Genomic DNA, 26,570 nt, shown 5'->3' on the forward strand with positions numbered 1-26,570 from the left:
ATTTTCTCAGGAACATAATTTTCATCCATCATTTATTCTGTAAGAATAAAAATAAAATAGAACATAGATATACTTTTTTTTATAAATGGTTTTCATATTAAAAGGCATAAAGTATTACAACGAATTTTCATCCATAAGTTTGAATTTTTTTGCAACAAGTAAACAAGATCCTAGTGAAAGATCCATCTGTGAATATTAGAAGACAAGCGATAAAAAACTAACTAGAGAATATGGTTTCTTCGGCCACGATGACCGCCTTTGCCTCTTCCACTAACTTTAGTCCATTCCATATCTTGTAACTTTTGGGTTGGCTTAGTTGTTCTTCCTCCTTTAGTTAAGTTATAACTAAAAGTCTCTCTAAACTCATCAAAACCTGTCCCTTTTCCATAGATTACCGGAATCTCTGGCTCCATATGGAATTGTTGATGGTTAAAGTGAGAGGACTGTCAGAACCAATTGATTGCTCATTTTTAGAGGTTTTAGGACTCAAAAGTGATTACTTTTGATGGAATTTCTTCCACAACATGTGACTGAGAAAGAGCAGTGTTTCCAACTGCTAACATAGGCAAAGTGTTTTCAAGATTTGAGCAAGGAGGAAATGTACCTCATGTGAACGTGTAAACGTAGTTGCAGTTACAACTTTGACTAGTATAGTGGCAGTATCATTTTCAGTGATCTCATGTGCTTGATGGGCAGATGACTGTGAATTAGGCTTCAATGTGCTCACTATTGTTTCAGAAGAGTTTTGCAACAGTTTAGTTATATCCACTATTGGAACCTCTTCACTTGATACATGATTTTATTTAGCTGTAAGAACAGAATCTTTTGGATTAGGAGGAAGGAGATACCTCTTATCCTTATAACCAAGAGCTCTTCATCCTTCACAAGTAGTTGAGATCCAAGAATACTCAACCTCAACCAAATATATATTGCCTTGCTTGACATCAAGCACAATTAGTTTCGGAAAATATTTGTCTAAGTCGACCTCAACTAATATCTTAGCGTCCCCCATATTTTATGGATCTAAACTAGGATTGTGACTAAGCATTGACTCTCCCAACCCATATGATATATGACTAACCTAATCTAGAGTAGCATGAATCGGGGATATTCTTAAGGTTAACCTTCACCTGTAAAGTAGAAATTTAAGAAATTTTGAAAGAGTTCACACGATTCCAAGAAGCAATAAAGAGAAGACAATCATCAATGTGCCATACTCCCCGTTTAATAACCCATTTACGGGTATTTTTATTGGGAATATGGAACAAAAACAAAGAGTCACTTAGCTTCCGATAAGTTATCCTACATTCCCGACTCCATAACCTATTCAATACATCATGCATGAGACTACTAGGTGGGATTGAACACAAATAGAACTGGACAACAATTTATTATTCCTTATTCTCAAGGCCTAGTCTAAGAATCGTCACTTGAGGTGTGCCATCCAATCTGTATCGGCTCAACATCACAAAATAGATTTCTTGAAGCTTGGTTCATGCGAGCTGGCCATGGAAAATGAAAGATTTTGTTATCCTTGAGAGTTGGAGGTGGAGTATTTTCCACTGGTAGCACCAGACCATTCATCTGGGGTTGCTTATTTGAGATATCTTTGCCAATAGTTGACCATAAAGAAGCTATCTTTTTTACAGCTTCTGTGACTCCTTGCCTTGGAGTTCCCGGTTCTGGAGGGATAGGGAAAGGTGTGAAATGATGTGGTTTCAACCAAGCTCTCATAGATTGAACAAAAGGAATTCTTCCAGGTTGAGATTCCATAATTTTAGCTTGAGGTGAAGCAATATTCCCGTTATGTTGGTCGAGGATTTATTTTGGAAGTGGAGCCTGCTCGTGCACCACCCTAGATATACAGTAACATCACTCACAACATCAGAGACTTTCGCCGCATCGAAGATCATATCAAGGGAGAGAACCTTCCTCGACGCCATAGTTGAGTTTGAGAGTGAGGAACCTTCAAATGAAGGTCAGCGAGTAATTAAATCAAGTTTGGAGTGTGAATTGAAGTCAGTGACGGTGGATATGGCCGTCAAATTGAAACGAAAGAAGCTGGGTTGAAACTCCGGTGATGTGTAAATGGGTCTTTGCTAGAGTTATTTTTCTTCAATCATTGTTTGATCACTGATGTTGCTAATAGTAAAATAATAACATAACTATACTTTTATCCTCTGAAATATCTACGTATGATGAGTCATGAAACCACCTTTTTACTGTTCCTACTCATCTGAGGTAGCCGGGCATTCGGTTCTTCGGTTCTAGATGTTTAGGATCCATTCGAGTATTTAGAAAGTTCACTTCGGTTTCGGTTTGATTATTTCAATTTTTTGTTTGATTAGGGTAACAAAGTTGGAAACCGGCTTATATCCGAGGTAATTTCGGATATCATCTGGTTCGGTTTTGTTGTTTGGTTAATTCGGGTTAAAATGTTAAAATTCAAGTTTTCGGATTAAATATCAAATTTTTATAAATTTTCTGATAATTCAAATAATTTAAAATATTTTGGATAAAAAGTATTATAGTAGTTTGTTTTTTTCTTTTGCATTTTAAGCTATAAATAATATTTGTAAAATCATCTGGTTCGGGTTCGGTTTTGTTGTTTGGTTAATTCGGGTTAAAATGTCAAAATTCAAGTTTTCGGATTAAATATCAAATTTTTTATAAATTTTCTGATAATTCAAATAATTTAAAATATTTTGGATAAAAAGTATTATAGTAGTTTGTTTTTTTTCTTTTGCATTTTAAGCTATAAATAATATTTGTGAAATGATTCGATTATTTTAAAATTAAATATAGTTTACATATTTATAAGTATATAAACTATATTATAGAAATTTTGATACCCATTCGGCTCTCGGTTTGGTTGCTATTAGATTTCGGATTTTTGATTCTAGAGATATAGGATCCACTAGTATAGTTGATAAGATCCAAAGCCGAACAAAACCTCGTTTTTCGGTTCTTCGGTTTTGGATAAATGTGCTCAGAGCTAGTCTGAGGTATAGAGAACGAAATAAGCGTAGGCATAAAGAACTTCCATTGCTATCGCAATTAGCATGAAGGATTATAGAGAAAACCATAAGAACCAAGTGCAGTCTTTGTTAGAAAATAATAAATTTAGAAATATGATTTGCACGTACAGAATTTCTGAATAAATTTAACATTCATTTCATTGTAAAAAATGAAAAAAATAAAATAAAATCCAAAATGTTCTTGGGACCAGAAACAAATAACGAAAGAAAGGGGAAAAACAAAGTATTCTTTCCAAAGGCCGTTTAGAAAGCCCACTGCAACAGCATAAACGAAAGCCTAAAAAGCACGAATCTGCAACCTTTACTCTTTAACCCAAACGTAAACATGCGGTCACTACTCTTGTCGCCGGCGAGCTTCCCCGGCGTATCCGCCGTTGCGATGAGGCCAGGTTTCCAGCAACGCCTCTCAAATCGCCACCTGCCATTGTTTAATCCACTCGGCTTGGCTCCAACCCAGATCATTTCGCCGAAGAGGAGAGCCACCATCTCTTCTTACCAGTCTCCGTCATCTCTACCGGTCTACGGTTTCCAAATTCGAGGATCTAAACCTAGCTTCACACCTTACACGGTGGCGTTTTCCTCTCCTGCTTCAGTTTCAGCTGATAATGAAGTCGACAAGGCAAAACTCGCTCAGGTGAACGTTTCTTGAAAGTGATGAATTGAGAAATTATTTGCCGAATCGAAATGATAATGTTGAAAGTGATGAACGATTCTATATTGAGTATTTTAAGTGGTGGTTTCACAGGTTGCAAAGAGACTAGAGAAGACTTCAAGGTACTTCAAGAGGCTTGGGAGTATTGGTTTCTGGGGGCAGCTTGTCTCAACTGTTGTGGCTGCTGTCATTCTATCCTTCTCCATTGTTGTAACTGGCAAACCAACTTCCCCTGCTACTTTCTACGCCACCGCTAGTGGCATCGCTGCTGCATTTGTCTCTGTCTTCTGGTCCTTTGGCTATATTCGCCTCTCTGAGAGGCTCCGCCGAACTGCCGGTGACCCTGCCAAGGTTAAGTGTGTTCGTTGTATTTAAAAGTTGGCTTGTTTGATTTGCTCACTAGAGACTTGTATTGGGTTCAGGCCCCGCCTCGTGCTGATGTTGTGAAAGGTTTGAGAAGTGGGATTATGGTTAACCTTCTTGGAATGGGAGCTGCAATTCTCGGGATGCAAGCAACGGTTGGGTTTTTAGTTGCAAAGGCTTTAACAACCTCAGCAAACCCTTTCTACCAAGGAGTCTCTCAAGGATACAGCCCCGTTCTTGCCCTCGATGTCTTCCTCGTTCAGGTAAAACCTCTACTTAAGACCTTTTGATGGAGCCATTGTTTGACCTGAGAGCCATTTTGTGCAGGCATCGGCCAACACCTTGCTTTCTCATTTTCTAGGCCTTGTTTGTTCCTTAGAGCTGTTGCGGTCCGTCACAGTGCCCAACTCTGAATCAGTCTTCGTTCCTAAAGTTGCATGAGTTTCTGCTTTTTGCAGGCCTTGTATTCATAAACGTTTAATGCAGAGACTTGTTATCTTTTATAATTGAGAAACAACTGTTGTCGACTCAACCACTTTATTACTGCCGAAACACATGCTTCTTTGCCAGCAAGAAATGTTACAAGATTTAAATGTATATTTCTACAAGGCCAATCAATCAATCTTCTCCAATTGAGAATTTGGATCACAAATGCAAAGCTTCTCCAATTAAGATAACAGTTGCAGTGCTCAGAACAAAAACATTCCCAGTTCCAAGGGGAAAACAAAACAGAGCATTTTGTGGTCGGTTCTGTTTAAACAGGGGAGGCTACACGCGTTAGACGGACATGCTTACAGATCACTATTGTGTGCTTTCGAGGTGAAGATTGAGCGAGATTGTGCAGCTCTGACTTCTTTGTCAATAGAGTGATCTACAAAAACGTGAGCGATACGGCCGACTACGTTAAGTTCCTTCCAAATACCATGAGTGATTCGACTTGCAAGAGTGATTGAAACTGATTTTCTCTATCCATCGTGCACAGTTTCTATGTATGTCTATTTTGTATTTTATACTTGTTCATGTGTAGAAGCCAGAAAACCGAATTGACATAAACGATATAAATAAAAGCAATGTTATTGAAATAAACGATTCAAAAGACGAAATGAAAAGCGCTATGATAACGTTTTCAAAAATAGACATGGAATTGAGATACAATCTCTTTTCTTAACTAGCGAAATAACAGGTCCCATGACACAACCATGTAAGACGAATCACACGTCATTTGTAATCATCTCGACGAACTGGATATATTATGAAATACTCTCTAGACATACGCTGGAGATTTGCTGGTTTTGATTGTGTTAAACGTGAAAAATTAAATGAGAAGGAGACAAATTTCTAAAGAGGAGAAGACGAGCCACTTTCCGTAAATGATGCAGAGTGTGCGCACATTAGCGAGCGGAAATCTCGCGAAAATGTCGGAGGTGAGGCGTTACGAAACTTATTCTGCAAGAGCTTTTCTCGTTTAAACTTATCGACAAGAAGAGAGAAAGCATGTTGTTTTATCATGAACTACATATCGTTTAAAACAAAAATGCATGCTATTTTTGGACAAAAATGTAGAGCTTAATTGGGCCCAAAAGAATATTTTGTAGTGGCCATGGGGCCACATTCTCCCAAGTCCAAACCCAATCCCAAGCCGAGCCGAACCGGCCGGACAACAGCGGCAGCGCGCGCGTGGGGAGCCATCCTATCTTTTGAAGCTGTTTGAGCATTCATAACTATATTGTTCCTCTCTTCTCTACTTCTCTGATGTGGGACAATTCTTCTTCTCTTCATTTATACCAAATAGGCTTAAAACAGATTGGCCCATTGACCATTTCTTTTCACATTTAATTTAAAATCTCATGGCTTTTTAATTGATCCAACAATCTCTACATGAATATAAAAATGATTCTAAACATATGCAGACTAAATGCACACTCGATAGACTCTAGTTACTATACTTATACAAATCCTGACTACACTAGACAGACTTATCGAGAGTGTTTGCAAAATATTCACTGTGTTTTAGTTGGTGGCATTTTTAAGCCTTGAACCATTCATAGTTCATATATGTCGGGTTTACTTTACCAGGAGGTGAACATGATGTCTTGAACCAACTGGTGTTTTATGTAGACTGAGACAACATGCATAGCGCATCTTCATTTTCTCATAGAACTTAGTTATGTATTGTGTTAATTGTAACCCTGAACAATTTTTGGTTTTCATGAGTGAACTTAAAGAATATAGCCTTACCTTCATTCTCCAAGAAACGTCTCTATTTCACACTCATTAGGTGATTGACCATAACAAGTATTGAGTAATACTCTGCTTTAGAAGCTATGGAATCATTAAAAGTCAATGCTTATCCTACTCACATTCGTTAGAACTTTTATCATCTTAGGAGCTGGAAAAGGAATACTCTGTCTTAAAGTGCTCTTGGTAGATTTTGTTTAGTTTAGTTTTTCCTTTGAACCTATGTCTTGGGATCTCCGGTCATGATAGGTAGGGTTGCAATCAAGCATCATCATTCATTATAGGCTCTAAACCTATTACTTTTGATGATTGAGCAACAATATCTCGTGGCAAACCTTTAATGAATTGACCTGCTAGGTTTTCAGCCAATTTGATGTAGTCTATTTTGATTACACCATTTGAGATAAATTTTATAATGGTTTTATGTCGTCTTTTGATGGGACGAGATTTACCATTGTAGAAATTATTTTGAGTATAGCTAGCTAATTGACTATCACAATGTATGCATATAGCTGACACATGTTTCTCCCACGAAGGAATATATCCAAAACATTTCTTAGCCATTCAGCTTCTTTTGTTGCTTTGTCTAAGGCTATGAACTCAGATTCCATGGTGGATCTGGTTAACACTGTTTGTTTGGTAGATTTCCAAGATATTACAGCTCCTCCTAGTGTAAAGACATATCTACTTGTGGATTTTGTGTTTTTAGAATCCGATATCCAGGTAGCATCAATGTATCCTTCTAAAACTGATGTTTCTTTACCATAGTGAAGCCCAAAAGCTTTGGTATGGCGCAAGTAATTGAGTACTCTCATTATAACTTTACAGTGTTTATGACTTGGATTACTTGTATATCGACTCAATACGTTTACTGCATGCGCGAGATCTGGTCTATATCGACACATTATGTTTACTGCGTGCACAAGATCTGGTCTAGTACAATTGGTCAAGTACATTAGACTTCCGATCACACGTGCATACTCATTTTGTGAAACTGCGTCACCTGATTCTTTGTCAAGTGAAGTAAGGGATCTAACGGAGTTTTTTCGTGCCATTAGAGTAATTTTCAAATCTCTCTAATATTGTTTGAGCATAATGAGATTGAGTTAAGATAATTCTGTTTGAATTTCTTGTGACTTTAAACCCATGAATAACATCTGCTAATCCCATGTCTTTCAACTGAAAATTTTCTTTGAGCATGTTTTTTGTTTGATTGATGATGTCTTTATTTCTTCCAATAATGAGCATATCATCTACATATAGACATATCAAAACATACATATTTTTGGTATTTTTATAGTATATGCATTTATCACATTCATTAATTTTGAAATGATTTGACATCATTGTGTTGTCAAATTATTCATGCTATTTTTTAGGAACTTATTTAAGCACATAAAGTGACTTTACAAGTCGGCATACTTTGTCTTCCTGTGAATGACAAAACCCTCAGGTTTTTAATGTAAACTTCCTCTTCTAAATCAACATTTAGAAAGACGATTTTTTACATCCATTTGATGGATTTCTAGGCCTCTTAAAGTTGTGATTGCTATCATCAGCCTTATTGATGTTATTTTCTTTACCGGAGAATAAGTGTCAAAATAGTCAAAGCCATGTATTTACCACCAGGTGTTCTATCAGGGTTTAGTTTTCGTTTTCTTATCCATTTACTTCTTAATGCTTTGCAGCCAGGTGGTAAATCCGTCAAGTACCATGTATAATTTTGCATGATAGAGTCGAAGCTTCTGCCAAAGTTTTTGGATCATTTTCTACTAAAAATGCCATTAAGAAATCTTCATCAAAAAGCTCTTTTGCTCCTTCTAGATTCATCTTTTATTTTCTAAAATATCATTTAAAGATATCAACATTTGTCTCAATTTCTAAGACATTATCGTCATCTCTTTCTTCTTGAATTCGTTTTAAACTTTGTTTTTCCATGCATGGGAAATATTTACGAAGAAAGATGCATTTATTGATTCTATTACTGTATTTTTATGAATATCTGATATTTCAGATTTAAATACCAGAAATCGATAGGCACTACCATTATTTATGTGCATATCCACTGTTTTATGTCTAACAATGACTTTCTTTAGTGGCGATACCACAACTTTTGCCAATCACCCCTACACTTTGAGGTATTTATACGAAGATAAAGTATATTTCCATAGTTCATATGAAGTTTGGCGAGTTACTTTGTGTGAAATTTTGTTCAAAATATAATTATTGGTAAGCAACGCTTCCTTCCTCCTTCCTCCCTCCAGATTTTTAATTATAACAGATGTTGTAACAGTTTGCAATCATCATGCAGTTTTATTACGGATGGTAAGAAACTGGGCCCGAATTAAACATCGGGAAAAACGCATGGTCCAGTCTTCACTCTTCACTCCATATTTTTTAAAAAAATTCGCCAAATAACCATAACTATATCATAATTATTTTATAATGAAGTATAAAATTAAACTGGACCATTACATATACCAACTGAAATATAACTAGCGTTTTTTTTCTAGAAAATATCTTATACGAATTAAGTGCATTGATATTGATTATTTTCAAAATCTAATAATCTAATAATATTTAATAATCGATTTCTCAAAAAAAAATTATTTATCAAATATTTTGAAATATTTAATTAGATAAACTGTTCTGTTGATAATGATGTACTGAACCCCATAGTCTAGCCGATGATATCTGTCATATTCTTTTTTGTTCTTCAGGTTTGTTATGTTAAAAAAAGTAATCAATGGGTGGTAATATATCAAGACAATAAAAAGTTATTAAGAAAAGATTGGAACCTCCTTCTCACACTATTGCTTTCGCTCTCCCTCATTCATAACCCACAGACAAAATATAAAACCAAATATCAGGTAATAGTTTTCTTTCTTCAGGGTTCGCTCTCGCTCATTTCTTCACTATTTTTCTTTCTCACTTTATCTGCTGATCAACTTTGTACCATCCAGTGTAGTTGAATTAAGTTTTGTTTCAAAGTTCTTTAACTGATCGATTATTTTAAACTTACGTCTTGTACTTTTCTTATGTTTTTTTCGTAGTTGTCTTCACCTTATTATAATGGTTCTTGTTCATTTGAAAACCAGTTATTTTTGTATATATATATATAGTTTACTTTTTAAATTGTAAATCCATAATTTATTTTTGATCTTATATTTTGCTTATATTTTACTAATGTTTGATAATATTTTCCTTAACTTTTTCTTATGTTTTGTAAATGAAAGAACAATAGTTTAGGATTCTCACACTGTCTCGATTTGATGTATATTTTACCCAGGAACAATATGAACTCAAAGTCTCGTTTTAACCCCCCGGCCGGACCTTCTTCGTAGTGGCTCCATTCCATCCCTCATTTCATTGGCAGCCTCAGAGCGGCTTTATTTTGTTATATTCCATCTCAAAGTGAAGTTTCTCGCTTGCTTCTTTAGAAAGATTACAGAGTTATGTGAAACCTCATCAACAAGATAGAGAGAGAGAGAGAGAGAGAGAGAAAATATGCATATGTTTGTTTTTTCGTGCCCAATCACAGCATTTGAGAATTTCAGATGAATAAATGTCTTTGCACTATGATAGTGGTTCTTTAGATGAAAACCAGAGCTTTCTGGTGCTAGGATTTGTGTCGATAAGTATATGCGTAGGTGTGCTATTGTACTGCATAATCAGATTAATATATAACTATAGTTATAATACTCAATTTCCAGTACCAAATGTAAGTACTAGAGATATAGAGTTAGGGGTTTGATATGTTGATGATGTTAATGGACATCAAGAAGTACAGTTAGTTCATGTACTTAGGGAAAATTTCATACTTGTGCATGGGAAAGCAGAGTGTAATATTTGCTTAGAAGAATTTGCATCTAACGTCATATTAGCAAATACGCTATATATGTAGGCATGGATTCCATTTACATTGTTTACGTTGGTGGAATGCAAACACCTGTCCAAATTGTCGTAGAAATCTTGTTTAGTATTTTGTAAATAAGCCAATGAATATTGTATGTTTTTTGAATAAAGGATTACATCATCCATCAATTCAACTTTTATATATTATAATGCTCTGAAACACTAGAAAAGTTGACGTGTGGCTGGCGATTTCGTTTCCCTTAATCAATGACCCTAATTGCTTCAAAGAGTTGTGGCATTTTATTTGATTTCAGATCATTGCTTCAAATATTTCACTAAAAAGAAAAACACTGTGCCTACAACAAGAATGTTCATATGAACAACAATCAAACCGAAGAAGTTAATGCATTCTAATTTTAATGAATTTTAGTTTAGGATAATTTATTATTTAGTTAAAACCTAGCATTTTGTATTTAAAATTTATTTTTAAATTGTAAAACCATAATTTATATTTTTATCTCTTATTTTGCGTATATTTTGCTAATGTTTATTTATATTTTGCTTATGTTTACTTATCTTTTGCTTATGTTTTGTTATGAACAACAATAATGTTTACTTATGTAGTTTTTCTAACGAGAATTTGCCAAATATGACTCAAAGCTTGATTTGAAATGTAAACTTATACCCAAACTTGAATAAAATGCAAAACTAATCTAAAACCCTTGTGAAAATAAGTTTACTTTTTAATTTTCTCGGAAAAAATATAAAATTACGTTTTCCACCAAAACAAAAATATGGGTTTCATAAAAACTGGAAAAATTATGCTTTCCTGCCAAAACCGTAGTATTATGTTTTCCCGCCAAAACCGAGAAGTTATGTTCTCCCACCAAATCCGAGAATTTTTCATTTTTCCGCCAAAATCGTAGAATTACGTTTTTCCGCCAAAACCAAGAAATTGTTTTTTTCGTCAAAACTATGAAATTAACACTCTTACACAAAATTACCACATTTTCAAATTACAGAAAACTATAACTGGGTTAAGTAGATCCCCATTTATTTTAGCCAAAACCCCCATTTTGTAAATGGGTCTTAAGAGGGTTACTCATTTAAAACCCAACAAGATAAATGGGTCTAAATATGCATTTATTTATTTTTCAAACGCATTAAAATCCCACAAGCAGAACCCATTATAACATCCCTAGATCAATACATAATAATTAGTGTTGGATGAAAATGGGTACTATATTAGAACAAGCCCAAATTTACATAGCCATCAGTACATAAAAAAGTATAATAACTTGTTCAGAATCAAGCACAACCACCGGTTCAGAAACCAACATGGCCATTGTTGCAGGAACAGAGGGTTTAACTGAAATTGAACAACTGTTTGAAGAGGAAGTAGAATGGTCTGAAGTGTCTCCAAGGAAATCCATGTGTCTATATACGAACTAACACTTGTTTCTCGATACTCACCATAGAGGAAGGTGAAATTGTGGAACATAGTGAGAAAGAAGATGAAACAAAGATGGAGTCCGGGAAACTCAGTCATCCACACGTCAGTGGCCGATGCTCTTTGTCTGATAAACAATAAATAATGTTTCACAAATTTTGCCAACAGTTCGCAAAAACTATCAATAGAATTCACGTTAAGTGTTGAAAACTATGTTAACGCTGTTTCGCTAAGGCTCCCTATAAGCAATTGACAATATCCCGCATTTTTCTCTTCAGTAGTGAAGTTTGTTCGTCCCACGGCTATGTTGAACGTTCTTATGTGATTGCTTGGATCTGTTTCTCCTGAGAAAGTTGGGATCTTGAGTTTAATCGAGTGTCAAACTTTTGTTCCAGTGATGTTTGTCTTGAATGGCATTTTTTGCGTTGCAGCAAGAACACATTTGATCTCTGGAGCAAAACTAGTTGCACGATAAACTTTTGACTAGTTATCTTTTAGCTAGTTTCGGATAGGATCAATTTCATAATTCGTTGCTTGACTTAGCAATCCTACTTGATTTTCCACAACTTGGTGTCATGTCGGGGAAACAAAACTATTCTTGGAGTACTACTGGAATCTTGAAGCAGTGGCTGACCGTAGATCGCAGCTAGGGCATCAAGTTGCTCATTAGTCGTTTTTATGCATTTTGTCTATCGAGCCGCTGCACTAGTGTTTGCATCATATCCCTCACAAGGCTAAGTTTGCTTCAAGATTTGTTTGCACGGTCGTAGTGGTGTGGCCTTCGAGCATCGAGCTGCGTCTGATGTTTAGTGTTATCTATGTTGGTTATCGTAGATTTTCTTTAGCTTTGCTTTTTAATTCTCCACAGACAACGCCAATTGTTGAATATGAATTCGGCGTGGCCAAGATGAAATCACAAAATCGATGGTGAGTTACTTGAAAACTGTTTATTATAAGATTTGCAATGGATTACAAGGAAATGTGTATTGAAATTGGCTAAAAATGGTTAATTTGTCAAGAACAATAGAAATATATATAACATTGTATTTTGTGCCAACTTCATGTGTATATGAAGCTCCTCTTTGCGAGTTCCTCTCTATTTATATTTACAGGAAGAATTTTCTCCTTAGCCGACTTGGCTTTAGCCGCCTCTATTATGATTATAGGGCCGAATTCACTAAAACGAAAGGTTTTGTTGAGGAATACATTTCACTCCAATAGTTATTAAATTTGATATATTTTATTGGTAATGTTCGGAAACAATAATCCATTCTACAAGAAAATTGATTTAGTTTATAAAATAAAAGTTAATTTGTGGATTTTGATGTTAAGTATTAGTTTTGTGAGTTTTACGCGAACCATACTTCAATGAAGATTTGAGCATTAATTTTTTTTTTTTGTTGTTTTCCATTATATTTTTTTTGACCAATGATTTGCTCTTATTTTTTTGGTTTTGTTTGTAATGATTTTGGTAATTCTTTAGTATCTTGTGAATCTGTCACCGTATCGCATTCAGGCACTAACGTCAAACCTAAAGCAAAATACGGATCAAACTTTAAACACACCTTCTAACCAGAAACAGCCCCCATATTCCAATTAGAGTCACCAATAATTCCCGAAGTTACACATAGTCATGGACTTGTTAATCCACAGTATTCCTATAAAGAGAATCAAATGAAGCGTTGACCCAAGTGACAAAACTACATTACACTTCTGTGGTATAAAACTCTCAAGTCTCAACGCCTCTATTCATCTATCCTCAAAGCTTGTTACGTCGTTCGCGGTCATAAAAGAGTAACACTTAATTTGGTGGGTTCTGCACAAAGAAATAAATAGGCAATTGGTTAGCACAGATCATCCAATATTTCCGAACCATTGATGTCTACCTAATATACTTAACATCTAAGCATATATATTCTTGATGTATTAGTAGTTGTATACTATAAAACACAAGGCTAATGAAAATGGTAACCAGTCAACTCCTCTTTAAATTGAATTCACAAAAGCATAAACTTCATTAACGAGAGAAATTTCTAAAAAGCTCTTGACCAATGCACACACGCCATTAAACATTCAGGACTCAGGTAAAATGGTAAAAAGCCACAACGTTCTTAACCATACATAGGCTAGTGAAATAGTCATGCACTACACTTAAAGGAGAAAACCTATTCAAAATCGCATTGTGAATGCTGCTTACCTATTGCATCTTCTTAATCTTGCTTGTGGGCTTAGCAATGAGCTTCTGTAGTAATCTTTCGTCAATCTTCCTGTATTGTGTTTGAATCATCCGATGTGTGACAGATAGCTTCTCATCAATGTGATGCTGGTACCTCTCGTACAGAATGGGAATCAACATACCGAGAACAATACCTGTCCAATTAAATCACGCAGAGAAAGTCAGAAGTTTAACTGAAAAAAGACAACTCTTCCCTCTCTACATAAGTGTTGAACAAAGTGAAAGGCAAACAAGACTACTCACCAAGATAGAGTATTGTGAAGAAGTTTAAGAAACTGCCAACAAGTGATATAGTCCACAACACAACACTAACCTGCCACAGCAATCACAAATTATAAGAAGAAAAAAAGTAAAACGAAAAGGACGAGACCACTTGGGAATAGTAATCTGACCCGAAAGAGTTGTTTGGCGTTTCTGTTAACGTAGATATCACGAGCAATAGAGAGAAGAGTATTGATCAAGAGCCGTAGAGGATCAGCAATCATAAGAAGAGATGCTTCAGTGATTTCAAGATTAGGAAGCTCAGGCATAGGCCTAATCCAGAAGATGACATAACACTTTCAAGATTCAGAGAATTAAGATTAGATTAAGATTAAGATTAGATTAGATTTAACCTATTGAAGAGAATGGCGGATTTGGCCCAGAGGAAGAGTATAATGACGACAAGTAGCTGAATGTTAGCAACAAAGGGAAAGAAACTGTATCCACATTTCTCGAAGAGGATCCAAAACAACGTCGCTGATCCCAGCAGAAGAATCCCTCCGCGTTTGTTCTTCCACATAACCAAATCGGCGACTGCGGAAAATCAATTGAGCGGTGAGATCGAATACAGTGATTAGGATTGAAGCGGAGAGAGAACCTGAGGCATTGCCGATAGATTGAAGAAGATGAGATTTTTTATCCATGGAAGGAGGAGAAATTGCAGCGATCTAACCAATACCAGAAACTGAGCGACCCTCCTTTTTTATTCCAAAACTGTGTGTACCTATTTGTTCTTCGCACATCCTTTTAATGCCATGCTTTTTAAAATATATTTAAATAATACTTTAACTTGGTGAAACTTTTGCAAATTGGTTTAAAAGCAAGGTTTCTTTTCCATTAAAACCATTCTCAACTTTCTATCTTTTACCTTTGTTATTTTTATTTACATTGAAAGAAAAAATCAAAGAGAAAGGGCCTTAAATAGCCATATGCCAACTTTTTTTTTTCCAATCTAGACTTCAAGGTCCAATGTCACAAAAATGTTTCATTTAAGATGGTCAATTAACTTTTTATTTTTTTCATTAATTTCCCAATTAATTAAAAACAAAAAAAAACTGAATCCAAAATTATTCAATCGTCATCGTCTTCACCTCCTTCATCTCACCGTTACTCTCCTTCGCCGTACCCTAGATCCGCCGTCATCGTCTGTCAGTTCTGCCATCGTTGTTCCTTAGCTTTGCGACAATCTCTCAGCTCCGTCAAAGTCAGTTATGACGGTCTCTCTTAGCTCTGCCGTCGACGATCTCCCTCGGCTCCGTCGTTGTCGACGATCTCCCTCAGCTTTGACGTCGACGATCTCTCTCAGTTTTGTTGTATCTTATTATGATCATCATCAAGGTGTATCATATCCATAGTCTTCTACGGTTGATTATTTGAAAAAAAAAAATCTTTTCAAACCATTGTGGAAGGCTTTCAATTAGATTGGTTATGTTGTTTACGAAGTAACATAACGATGATTGAAATAATGTTTAGCTATGGAGAAATAAATATTGATCCTGAAATTGATGTTGTGATTCATCATGAGGATTGATTAGCTATGGAATAAGGGCCTCATGTTTTGAATAAGAATATTGTGCACAAAGTGTTTGACATAATGTTTCTAAGAAGACACAAAGTGCATGGGAAGAAGAAACATATGTACATAATGTTTCTAAGAAGACACAAAGTGCATGGGAAGAAGAAACATATGTTGGCTCCTAAATCATAGAAATTAAGTAACAAAGAGCTACTTTACTGAATTTGCTTCCCAAAAGAGCTACAGTAGTTGTCACATGGAATTTTTAGTTGTTACACGTAAGAAGAAGAAATATGCAAAAGGCTTACACTAATATACAAAACATTTTAGTTGCAATGTTTCAGAGGAGGATGATTTTGGATACACATATATTGGAGAATGGTACAATGAGAAGCTGAAATTGCAGAGATAGAAAATGCTTTTATGTGCCTTTTGCTAACCGCTAATGTCAGTTTTTGTTTAAAGGATCAAGAAAATAAATGTCAGAGTTTGTTATTTGGTGCAACAATGTTAAGTTGGATCAATTATCTTACCAACAATTTCAAATGTAGATTTTTACATGGGCACAAGCTTGATCCTTTATGTATGGGGAATCTTGGTGTTCTTGGACGTTTTCCAAACAAAGAAGAGAGAAACATCAAGGGACAAATTTGATCTTCAGAAACACTTGCTACAACAAGTTTTCATATATAAAGTATATAATAAATGTGGACACCATATATGAAACATACGATAGTCAAAGCAAGTAATTTTTACAAAGTTTATCTTGAAATTGAAAGAGAGTTGGTTATCTTGTGTTTGGATAGAGTATGTAAATCATTTCAGACCTTTTGTTGGAACCGAAATTCGCACTGTTGATTTCCATTTAAATTAGGAAAGTAAGAAAACCCTAGTTTCCCGGAGGTCCCGGATATCTGTTAATACCACACGCCAAGCAATCAGAGAACACGAAACGAGAACAGTAATAAAATAAGAAATCGTAAAAAGAGCAAAAGGTGTCTTATTTCGAAGTTGCGTATGCGCGTTACAACAAGGTAGAAGCCTCGGCTATAAGAGCTGTCGGTGAGATCGCTAGTTCTAACAACCTAAGACTGCAAAACCTAGTTGAGTCGCAGCTCGAAATAACAAAAACAGAAAGTTGCCTAATTGCTCTAAGTGCTAAGTTTGCTGTAAAAAAGTTATCTCTTCTTGCCTCTCGCCTAGGACTCCTTATATACTTGCTCCTAGGTCGGTTTACGCTTTTCCCCTTCTGTCCTAAGCCGTCATAGCTTAAAAATAGAGATATTCAATTTTCCCGATCATACGGCTTATGGGCTTTTGGTTAAACTTCAGATTTATCCGCGGAAACTTGACATTTATCATTTTTTTATGAACCAAGCATAAACCGTCATACGGCTTATGGGCTTTTGGTTAAAAAAATCGTAAGTGGGCTTCGAGCTGCGTTTTAGGCCTCCTTGGGCCGTCTTTGACTCGAAACATTTATTATGGTTTCTTTGATAAAAAACAAACTTTCCGCGGTTTTTATCGTAAAGTTTGATTGATGACTCCGAGTGACAAAAAACATGAAATGGTTTAGCCACGGTTTTCGGGAGATATCATTAAAGAGTAGACGAGAATGCATGGATTTGTGTCGTATCGACGTTTTAAGAGAGCTCGATTGCTATGTAGCGATCGAACCGTACACGTGCTCGGTCGCTACGTAGCGACCAAGCTTGGCTTCGAGCTCGGTCGCTACGTAGAGATCGAGCCGTACGCGTGCTCGGTCGCTACGTAGCGACCGAGCTTGGCTTGTCCGTGGTCCGATTGCCATACTCTAACTTGTCTGTGGCTGATTTGGATACATGTCCGTTGCCTTGAGACAATCGGTAGTTGGTGCGATCGAGATTAGAACAAGATTTTACCGCAAGGTTCTTTGTAAAGACATTTTTTTATGATGTATATCTTTCGTAAAAAGATGCTCACGCTCATTTTTGCGGAGGTTTGGACATTAACTTCGTCGTAACCGTTTTCGACCCCAACACCTTTTACTTTTAGTGTTGTTTTTAATGAATTTATACTTTCTTATACTATTCATGATAGTGTTCCTAATTATGTATTAAACCTTCCAAAAAAATTTGAAATTTGTAGGATCTTCCTAACATAAATATGATATATATGACTTTTTGTTTTGCCGGTTTTGGAAGACTATTTAAATTTAGGATAGCCATCCTGAACACAGATTGCGTTACTCGCTATTTTGAAATGTTTTGGAAGATATTTTTCTAATTTAGGATAGACATCCTGAACAAAGATTGTCTTATGATTGCCTTGTGTTCTTTTTAATTGTTTTGTAAGACTTTTTTCAAATTTATGATAGTCACCCCGAACAAAGATTGTCTTAAGATTTTCTTGTATGCTTTTTGAATTGTTTTGGAGGGCTTTGTTCAAATTCAGGATAGCCGTCCAGAAAAAGAATTGCCTTAAGATTTCCTTAAACGCTTTTTTGAATTGTTTTGAAAGATTTAGTTCAAATGTCTCTGATTCACAGCTGGTTGATCTTTTTGAAATCTGGTTTTGATCTTGTGAACGGGTTTTCAACAGATGCTTGAGATTATTTGTATTTGTGGAGAATGGAATTCAAAGAAATTTTTTTGCTTTGCCGCTTTTGGAAGATTTTGTTCAAATTTAGGATAGCCATCCTGAACAGAGATTGCCTTACTCGCTTTTTTGAAAGGTTTTGGAAGACTTTGTTCTAATTTAGAATAGCCATCCGGAACAAGGATTGTCTTAAGATTGCTTTGTATTCTTTTTGAATTGTTTTGTACGACTTTGTTTAAATTTAGGATAGCCATCCAGAACAAGGATTGCCTTAAGATTACCTTGTATGCTTTTGAATTGTTTTGGAGGGCTTTGTTCAAATGTCTCTGATTCACAGTTGGTTGATCTTTTTGAGATTTGGTTTTGATCTTTTTAACAAGTTTTCGACATATTGTTGAGATTATTTTTGTTTGTGGAGAATGGAGTTCAAAGCAAAATTTTTAATTTGCCGATTTTCGAAGACTTTGTTCAAGTTTAGGATACCCATCCTGAATAGAGATTTCCTTACTCGCTTTTTTAAAATGTTTATGAAGACTTTGTTCTAGTTTAGGATAGTTATCTTGAACAAGGATTGTATTAAGATTAAATTTTATTCTTTTTGAATTGTTTTGTAAGACTTTGGTCAAATTTAAGATAGTCATCCCGAGCAAGAACAAAGTCTTCAGAACTAGTGCTCCAGGTGTTCAAATTTAGGAAAGCCATCCAGAACTAGTGCTCAAGGTGTTCAAATTTATTGTCTAGTGCTCCAGGTGTTCAAATTTAGGATAGCCATCCAGAACTAGTGGCAATTATGCAATAAAGATGCAAAATACATCCAAAGAAGACCTGACTTTGGTTAAAAGCATGTGTTTAATCACATCAATTTAGAGTATTCTTCTAAATGCGTAGTGAGAAGGCAAAGAGATTTAATCCCTTATATATTAATTGAGGAACATTTGAAAAGATGTAACCTCAATTTTGTATTAATTAAAAGAGGCCCCAATGCATAGGTGGCACTCAATTAGGTAGTCAATTACATTCAATTGAAAAATAAGTAGGTCCACATTCGATTTTTATATGTTGTTAGATATATAAGTTGGTCAAACTATATGATATAATGATATGATATGATATTTTCTTTCCTTAAATAAAACCTACGGAATTACCATAAATGACTAATATATATATGACAATTAATGAGTTTAATAATAAAGATTTGATAACAATGTATATCTCCTCCATCATTTTTTGTTTAATTTTATATTATTAAAATAAATTAAACAATCAAATTAGCTATAAAAATAAAATTTAGATTTTTTCGTATATGTTATATTTTGAATTTTTAAAAACGACAATAAATGACTAAAACTATTAAAATTATTATGTTAAAAATTAATGATCAATGGTTTAACATTTTTATTATAAGAAGATACACATGATTTTAAAACCATATGAGTAAAAAATATCATTTAATAATAAAATAAATATATATATATATTAAACACTATATACCATAAGATTACATAAATATTTTAATATTAAAACTTTCAATGAATTTTCAAGAACATTTATAAATTATAAACTTATTAAAAATTTCAAATTGAAAATTTTGTTATCGATGATTTAAATATTTTGTTATAAAACGATATGAACGATCATAGAACCGTATGATTATAAATTCTTATTTAATAAATAACTATACAAAATATACTATTCCTAGAAAAATAGGTTGGTCCATCTTAACTTATATTACACTTTTTATTAAACTAACTATCGAATTGATAAATAACGTACCAAAAAATGTTTTGCAATTTCCTTAAATAAAAGCTACGAAATTACCTAATATGATTAACGTATATGTGAAAATTAATTATACTGAATAATAAATATTTGATAACAATTTTTGTATCTTATTTATTTTTTTAATTTTATATTATTAAAATATATTTAAAAATCACATTAAATATATAATAAAAACATTTATAATTTTTCTTATATGTTATATTTTGAATTTTTCAAAACGTCTATAAATTATTAGAAATTTGAAGATCCCCACTCTGAAAATTTTGTGATCAATAGATTTTTTTTTGTCATAATAAGTTACAAATGATCATAAAATTGTATTAATATGAACTTTTATTTAATATTATAAGAAGATACATATTATTTTAAAACCATATGAGTAAAAAATATCATTTAATAATAAAACATATATATATATATATATAGATTATACTATATACCATAAGATTACATAAATATTTTAATATTAATACTTTCAATGAATTTTCAAAAACATTTATAAATTATAAACTTATTAAAGATTTCACATTGAAAATTTTGTTATCGATGATTTAAATATTCAGTTATAAAATGATATGAATGATCCTAGAACTGTATGTTTATAAATTCTCATTTAATAAATGACTATATAAAATATACTATTCTTAGAAAAATAGGTTGGTCCATCTTGACTTACATTATATTTTTTATTAAACTAACTATCGAATTGATAAATAATCTACCAAATTGTTTTTGCACTTTCCTTAATTAGAAGCTACGAAATTACCTAATATGATTAACGTATATATGAAAATTAATTATTATGAATAATAAATATTTGAAAATAATTTTGGTATCTTTGTTCTTTTTTTTTAATTTTATATTATTGAAAGATATTAAAAAATCACATTAAATATATAATAAAAACATTTATATTTTTTTTATATGTTATATTTGAATTTTTCAAAACGTCTATATATTATTAGAAATTTGAATATTCCCACTCTGAAAATTTTGTGATCAATAGATTATTTTTTTGTTATAATAAGTTACAAATGATCATAAAATATAACGCATATGAATTTTTATTTAATAAATATTCAAACTAAATAATATATATATAAACACTAATGATTTAAAGCAACAAGATTGGCTGATAAATTTTGTCGTCCAGTTGAAATCTTTCAAAAGTATGTGAAAGACTAAAGTCAAAGTAAATATGGATTTAGAATAGTAGTTATATTTTACTAACCAAATACTGAAAAAAGCCGAACCGAACCGAAACCAACCCGATATCCGGATTGAACACCCGTAATCCAAATGAAGCCAAACTATTGTTTCATTCTCCAAAATATAATAAAAATAATAACTTAATTCCGCGCAAAGCGCGGATCTTATCCTAGTATTCTTAGTAAGCCAAAGAATCCAACAAAACAAGCTCAAATAAAAATTAAACAACTAAACAAGTTCAAAACGAGGACTTTCTCATAGTACTAGACAATTACTATGAAAAATTTAGAAGTGTATATATTAAAAATCAGATATGTCGTTCTTGCATGATGTTGTGAGTAAGGTTTCACATGAGTCATGCGACAATGATACTATACCATGTGCTCTCTTTTCCTGAAACCAAAAACATAATAATAACCATAGGGATGTAAACAACATAGCTATAAATCCTATGGAGTAGCAATACCCTATATACAAAATAAGTGCATGTACCTATCTAGTGCTCCAGGTGTGGCAATTGTGATCTCGTCTTTGAGATAAAGCACAGTGGTAATGCCTAATGAAGCATCCGGAAAACACCAAGCCGTTAGGGGAGAATATAGGATAAGTATAAAGGGAAAAGTCATGAATGCGCCATACTAGTATAGGTATAGCTACGTAAAGGCCAGAACAACAATCAATACGGGTTGAAGGAAAAATATAAGCAAAAGTCTTCTGGAATACTTTCAGACAGTTACACAAATTGTCTTGATCATGTTTATAAACTCACGAAGAATCTTACGCAAACAACAAAGAACTCCAGACTCAGTATGTTGTATTTCATCCACTACAGGTAAACCATTTAGAGTAAGAACCAGATACAAACAAGGAAAATAACTTAAATTAAGAAACCTAGGTAGATAAAATTACACAAACTCGACACTAAACAAAGCCATAAGCCTGACTAAAAACAAAGTACATAAACAAGAGTCACATGTGTTACCTTTGGTGAATTCATATTGGTTTCGGTCTCTTCAAAAAGAGAGGGTCGTAGATAGAAACACCCAAGGTTTCTTCAGCACCTGAACATTGCATGTCTATAGCAGGATTTTTGGATTCACGAATCTGTTCTGTAAATCAGAATCCGTGTGGGGTAGTGAAGTGTTGACAAAAGAAGCTCCAAGCCTATAAATCTGAAACCACGAGTGAAGAAGAGAGCTTGACAAAAAACCCAATCATCTCCATAGCCATGGTAAGATTCACTGAGAATACAAATAAGGTTCCCATTGCTTCAGCTGAAATTCTCCTGCAACATCACCGAAGCGAAATCCCTAAATTTTGAATAAAAAATTCTTAATTACAAATAACAATTGAAAACACTCAAACTTACAATGTAGATTCGCCGTGATTTTAATACTGTTGTCGTCGCCGGCGTCGTCGTCGGTGCCGTCGCCGGTGTTCGTCTCCGGTTTCGTCGACTAGAATGTCGAGAGAGAAACAAAAGTTTTTTTTTTTTGTTTTTTAATTATATTTATATTGATATGTAAGGGTATTAAAGTCTTCTAGCCTATTACTGAATTTATTTTTGTGATTTTCAGCTAGCTTGAGGTGCTTTTGGGATGAAAACTTAAAAGAGTTTATTTAGAAGAATTGCCCAAAAGTCAATTCAAAGTATTTGATAGAAATTTGGAGAATATTTGTTAACTCTACTTAACTTCTAAGAATCTGTCAACTTTTAAAATCACTTAACTCCTTCTAAATTCTGATTTCAATAACTCTCCCCAAGAAGTAATGCAAAAATCATCATATTTCTGACTGCGAATAAATCTATAGCTTTTGAGACAATCCCAGCCGGTTTTGCAACTGATCAAGACTACCCAAAATAGACAAAGGAAAAGCTTTGGAAAAAGAATGACCAACCAGAACTCAAAGAGAATTTTGGATAACTCTAATCGAGTAAAAATCAGCATGGATCATGGTGAATTGAGAGATGGACAAAGCATTCACTTTCTCGGTAATATTGGCTTATGGAGGTCACCTGATGGCCAAATGATATTCTTGCTTGTTCTGGTAAATCAATGCATTCTTCCATAAAGAGTAAGTCAAGAACACATGCAAACATGTCCCAGAAAATTTATGTCCAAGTTTTGAATGAAGAGGCCCAAGAAAAGGTATATTTTTCCCGAGAAGAAAAGGTATATTTTTCAACAAAATTACTTTGATGATTCATTTGTTCTTACAAACAACTTGATTATCAGGGAGTGTGAACCCTGGTCAATCTTGTCTTGGTGTTTCATATCCATAAACAAGAGAATGAGTGAATCAAGAGCTTTCCGCAACTCTTGTGTGACAAATGCTAAATCATTCTCTCTTGACTCTCATAGGCACTATAAAAAACCTGATAATATTAGTTCAGTGTAACACTGGTTTGTTTGTGTTTGTTATTTCTGAAAAAGAGAAACGTTTTGGTTTTGACAAAATAAAAGAGTTTTTTTGCTTCAAATTATGTTTTCGATAACTTTATCCATTCTTTAAAAGAAACTTGAACCAGGTATACTCTTTGAACAAAAAATGTTTTCTTAGTGATAAAAACAAGTCTAGCTTGTTCTTGAGTCTTGATCTGTTTCTACAACACAACAAAAGTATTGATACTCATGAAAAGAATTTAGAAAAAAAATTTGAGTCAAAAGAAATTTTGTTTTAGGAAACTTTGTGAATCCACCAAAAAAACAAAAACCAAAAATCACGACCGAATATGGACCTAACCGAAAACCAAAAAAAAAAAAATAAATTAGTACTGAATTGAAAACTGAATGCTCATGTCTAAATATATTAAATAACAAACAAACATATTATTAAATTTATCAACAAAAAATAATCTCGCCTTTTGAAAGCACAAGTCAAAATCTAGAACTAAATATAAGTAATGTTTTATATTAGATATCATTATTCATAAATGGTCTAGTGGGAGAAAAAAATTTCAGAAGCATTTGAAACATTTCGTTTCTGAGCAGAAGAACTGTGTAAGTGTGTATAAACGATATATCGAGCAACAAAAAAAAAAAGGAAAATGGTTCAGTAGATGACTTCACGAATAATAAAATTTATATTGTTTTTTCATAAGATTTTATATTATAATATATTAATTATTATAGTTTATGAATGATAAAATATTTATTATTTATTGTTACAATATTAAAATTGTCTATGCGATTAAGCGTCGCCTAGGCAGCTGTACTTTTTTGAAAACTGATAAAACCACTCATACAATATAATTGAAGATATAATTAGTTTTTAAAATAACTTAAGATATATTATTAGTTAGTTAAAGCATTTATAAATTTTTATAAATTAATTTTTTTTCTGTTCCCATATAACTCGCACTTTAATTAATTGTTTTGAACATAAGTTAACTTCTTTGGCCCAATTTAAATAAAAATTCATTCTACATAAGTATATTGGATTATAAATGTAACTAAATTTAAAATTATGAAAAGCCAACATGTATTTTTACTTTTAAAATTAGATTTTAAAGTATAAATCCACAATTTAAAAAAGTGAGTCAAAATCTGGTTAGCTATTAAGAGATCCATCAATTCCATCAACTTTTTTGCTGCGTACGTACACAAACAAGTCAAGACCTGCTACAATTCTTTTCTTATAGATTCATCTAATGCTGAAAATGAAAGGAGAAAAAGAAACGCATCTTGCAACGACAGTTTTGGGATACATGTAACAACGAAAGATTATGGACGCTTCTCTTGAAACCTTGATTTGTTAAATATCGGACGTGGACGAGCCTCGACAACAGACTCTTCTTCATTACCTTCGTCCCCAGATGATACTTCTTCTCTAGGTTGCTCTCCTTGCTCTTCTTCAGTGTTTGGTTTTCTCTTCTTCTCTTGCTTTCTCTGCTTCTTCTTTTGACGTTTCAAACGCTTCTTTGATGTTTTTTCCTCTGCAGCTTTCAGTTTCTCTTCTCTTCTTATAGTAAATTCCGCCATTTTCAAACGCTTGTTGTAGTCAATATCCATCCTTGTGAGTCGGTCTTGCTCTCTTCGCCTCATTTGCCGGTACTGTATAAAAGAGAGTGATGCATCATTATGGTACAACTCTAGAGATATCTACCAAATAAGAAAAGGGCGTATACAAGTTCTTTCTATATACAGAAAACATTTTGACAAGTGCAGCTTGATGCCATCAAAAGCCAAAACTAAAACTTGCAGGGCTAAACATCTCAAAGCACTAAGGCTATAATCAATAATAAGCAACTGACTAATCACTACAACTCACATTACCCTCTCGCACAGAATTACTCTAAATTCAAGCTCTATCACCTTTTAACCAGACATGGACACATGGTGATCAGTAGAAAACTAAAAAAACAAAACACATGTCCACTAAGAACATTCAGATCCCTATCTTACTAATGACACATAACTTATTTTTATAACTTGGAAACCACACAGAAGAAGGTTCAAGTTCTCTTCTTTGCAATTTATGATTCGCAAGGATGGAATTAATTACCTGGTGGAAATCACCGGATCCAGAACCAGCGGAACTACCAGAGGTGTTGCTAACGCGGACGGGGACGTTCTCCAGGATTCTTCTAAGCTTTATCTCTAGATCTTCTTCGTCTTCGAGCATCACCGGAGGTTTATACTCCACGATAGATGTAGATCCTCCTCCGTTATCAGCTTTCTTTGCCTCCATTAATGCCGACGCCGTCGTGGCGGCAACCACCAATCTCGTATCGCCTTCTTGCGTAGGTTTCCCGGTCGACATCCTCTTGAAAACCCTAACCCGATGCCCAATTGGGGATATCTCTCCCCCCTTACGATTCCCACACAAGACGATATTAGTATTTGCTTGCTTTATCAGTCAAGCTTTTAAGGGCTTGGGCTTGGGCTTGGCTTGAGCTGGGTTTCTATATTTTGGAGACTATTGACTTAAATATGTTCTGAAAACTAAAGGTGATGATTGTTTCAGTAGTTTTTAGATTTTAGTTTTTGGTTTTCAGCTTTTGGTTTTTGGTTTTTGGTTTTTAGATTTAGATTTTGGTTTTTGGTTTTGCAGTATTTTTTTTTATTTTTGCAAAAATTAATTAATGAGTTACTTTGAAATAATACAACAAAATAGAAATAAATATTTATATTTACAATTAAAATTATCAAAATATTGTGATAATTATTTTAAATTAAAACATAATAACATATTTTAATTATTATAATTTTATTAAAAATTATATTATAATAAAATATTTATCATAAAATTTATATAAATTGAAAAAAAAATAAAAATATTTAAAAGTTTGAAACTACTTAGAAATTTTTCTTATATAAATTATTTTTAATTTTATAATATATTGTATTACTAAAGAATATTATGTTTTTATAATTTTAGTTATTTTTAAT

The 26,570-nt window shown here is 33.5% G+C and overlaps 3 protein-coding genes across 3 annotated transcripts; 1 reads left to right on the plus strand and 2 right to left on the minus strand.

Moving 5' to 3' along the window:
- The first annotated feature begins 3,363 nt into the window (after positions 1 to 3,363).
- LOC106371533 (protein TIC 21, chloroplastic-like) lies at positions 3,364 to 4,556 on the plus strand. The gene is given in 4 exon segments (NM_001316186.1): positions 3,364 to 3,672; positions 3,784 to 4,041; positions 4,113 to 4,316; positions 4,381 to 4,556. Coding segments are annotated over 4 exon segments (885 nt in total). The 3' UTR covers positions 4,495 to 4,556.
- Positions 4,557 to 13,165: 8,609 nt separating this feature from the next.
- LOC106370352 (reticulon-like protein B10) lies at positions 13,166 to 16,665 on the minus strand. The gene is made up of 6 exons (XM_013810374.3): positions 14,692 to 16,665; positions 14,447 to 14,627; positions 14,225 to 14,366; positions 14,076 to 14,145; positions 13,794 to 13,966; positions 13,166 to 13,412 (listed from the first exon to the last, which is right to left on the minus strand). Exons 1-5 carry the CDS (start codon positions 14,735 to 14,737, stop codon positions 13,794 to 13,796), a joined length of 612 nt encoding a protein of 203 aa, XP_013665828.1. The 5' UTR covers positions 14,738 to 16,665; the 3' UTR covers positions 13,166 to 13,412.
- An 8,064-nt stretch (positions 16,666 to 24,729) lies between these two features.
- Positions 24,730 to 26,014, minus strand: LOC125576671 (PRKR-interacting protein 1-like). Its single transcript, XM_048737233.1, has 2 exons — positions 25,684 to 26,014; positions 24,730 to 25,232 (listed from the first exon to the last, which is right to left on the minus strand). Exons 1-2 carry the CDS (start codon positions 25,939 to 25,941, stop codon positions 24,903 to 24,905), a joined length of 588 nt encoding a protein of 195 aa, XP_048593190.1. The 5' UTR covers positions 25,942 to 26,014; the 3' UTR covers positions 24,730 to 24,902.
- Positions 26,015 to 26,570: the final 556 nt, after the last annotated feature.

The sequence above is a fragment of the Brassica napus genome, chromosome A7 (genome assembly GCF_020379485.1).
Source record: "Brassica napus cultivar Da-Ae chromosome A7, Da-Ae, whole genome shotgun sequence".
In the NCBI taxonomy this organism is placed as follows: Eukaryota; Viridiplantae; Streptophyta; class Magnoliopsida; order Brassicales; family Brassicaceae; genus Brassica; species Brassica napus.

Bases quoted from the DNA above. Each gene is read 5' to 3' on its own strand.
- LOC106370352 (XM_013810374.3), bottom strand. From the start codon at position 14,737: ATGGATAAAAAATCTCATCTTCTTCAATCTATCGGCAATGCCTCAG. The intron at 14,367-14,446 runs GTTAAATCTAAT...CTTCTGGATTAG, and splicing joins TCCGCCATTCTCTTCAATAG to GCCTATGCCTGAGCTTCCTA. The intron at 13,967-14,075 runs GTGAGTAGTCTT...TTAATTGGACAG, and splicing joins CTTCACAATACTCTATCTTG to GTATTGTTCTCGGTATGTTG.
- LOC125576671 (XM_048737233.1), bottom strand. From the start codon at position 25,941: ATGTCGACCGGGAAACCTACGCAAGAAGGCGATACGAGATTGGTGGTT. The intron at 25,233-25,683 runs GTAATTAATTCC...TCTTTTATACAG, and splicing joins GATCCGGTGATTTCCACCAG to TACCGGCAAATGAGGCGAAG.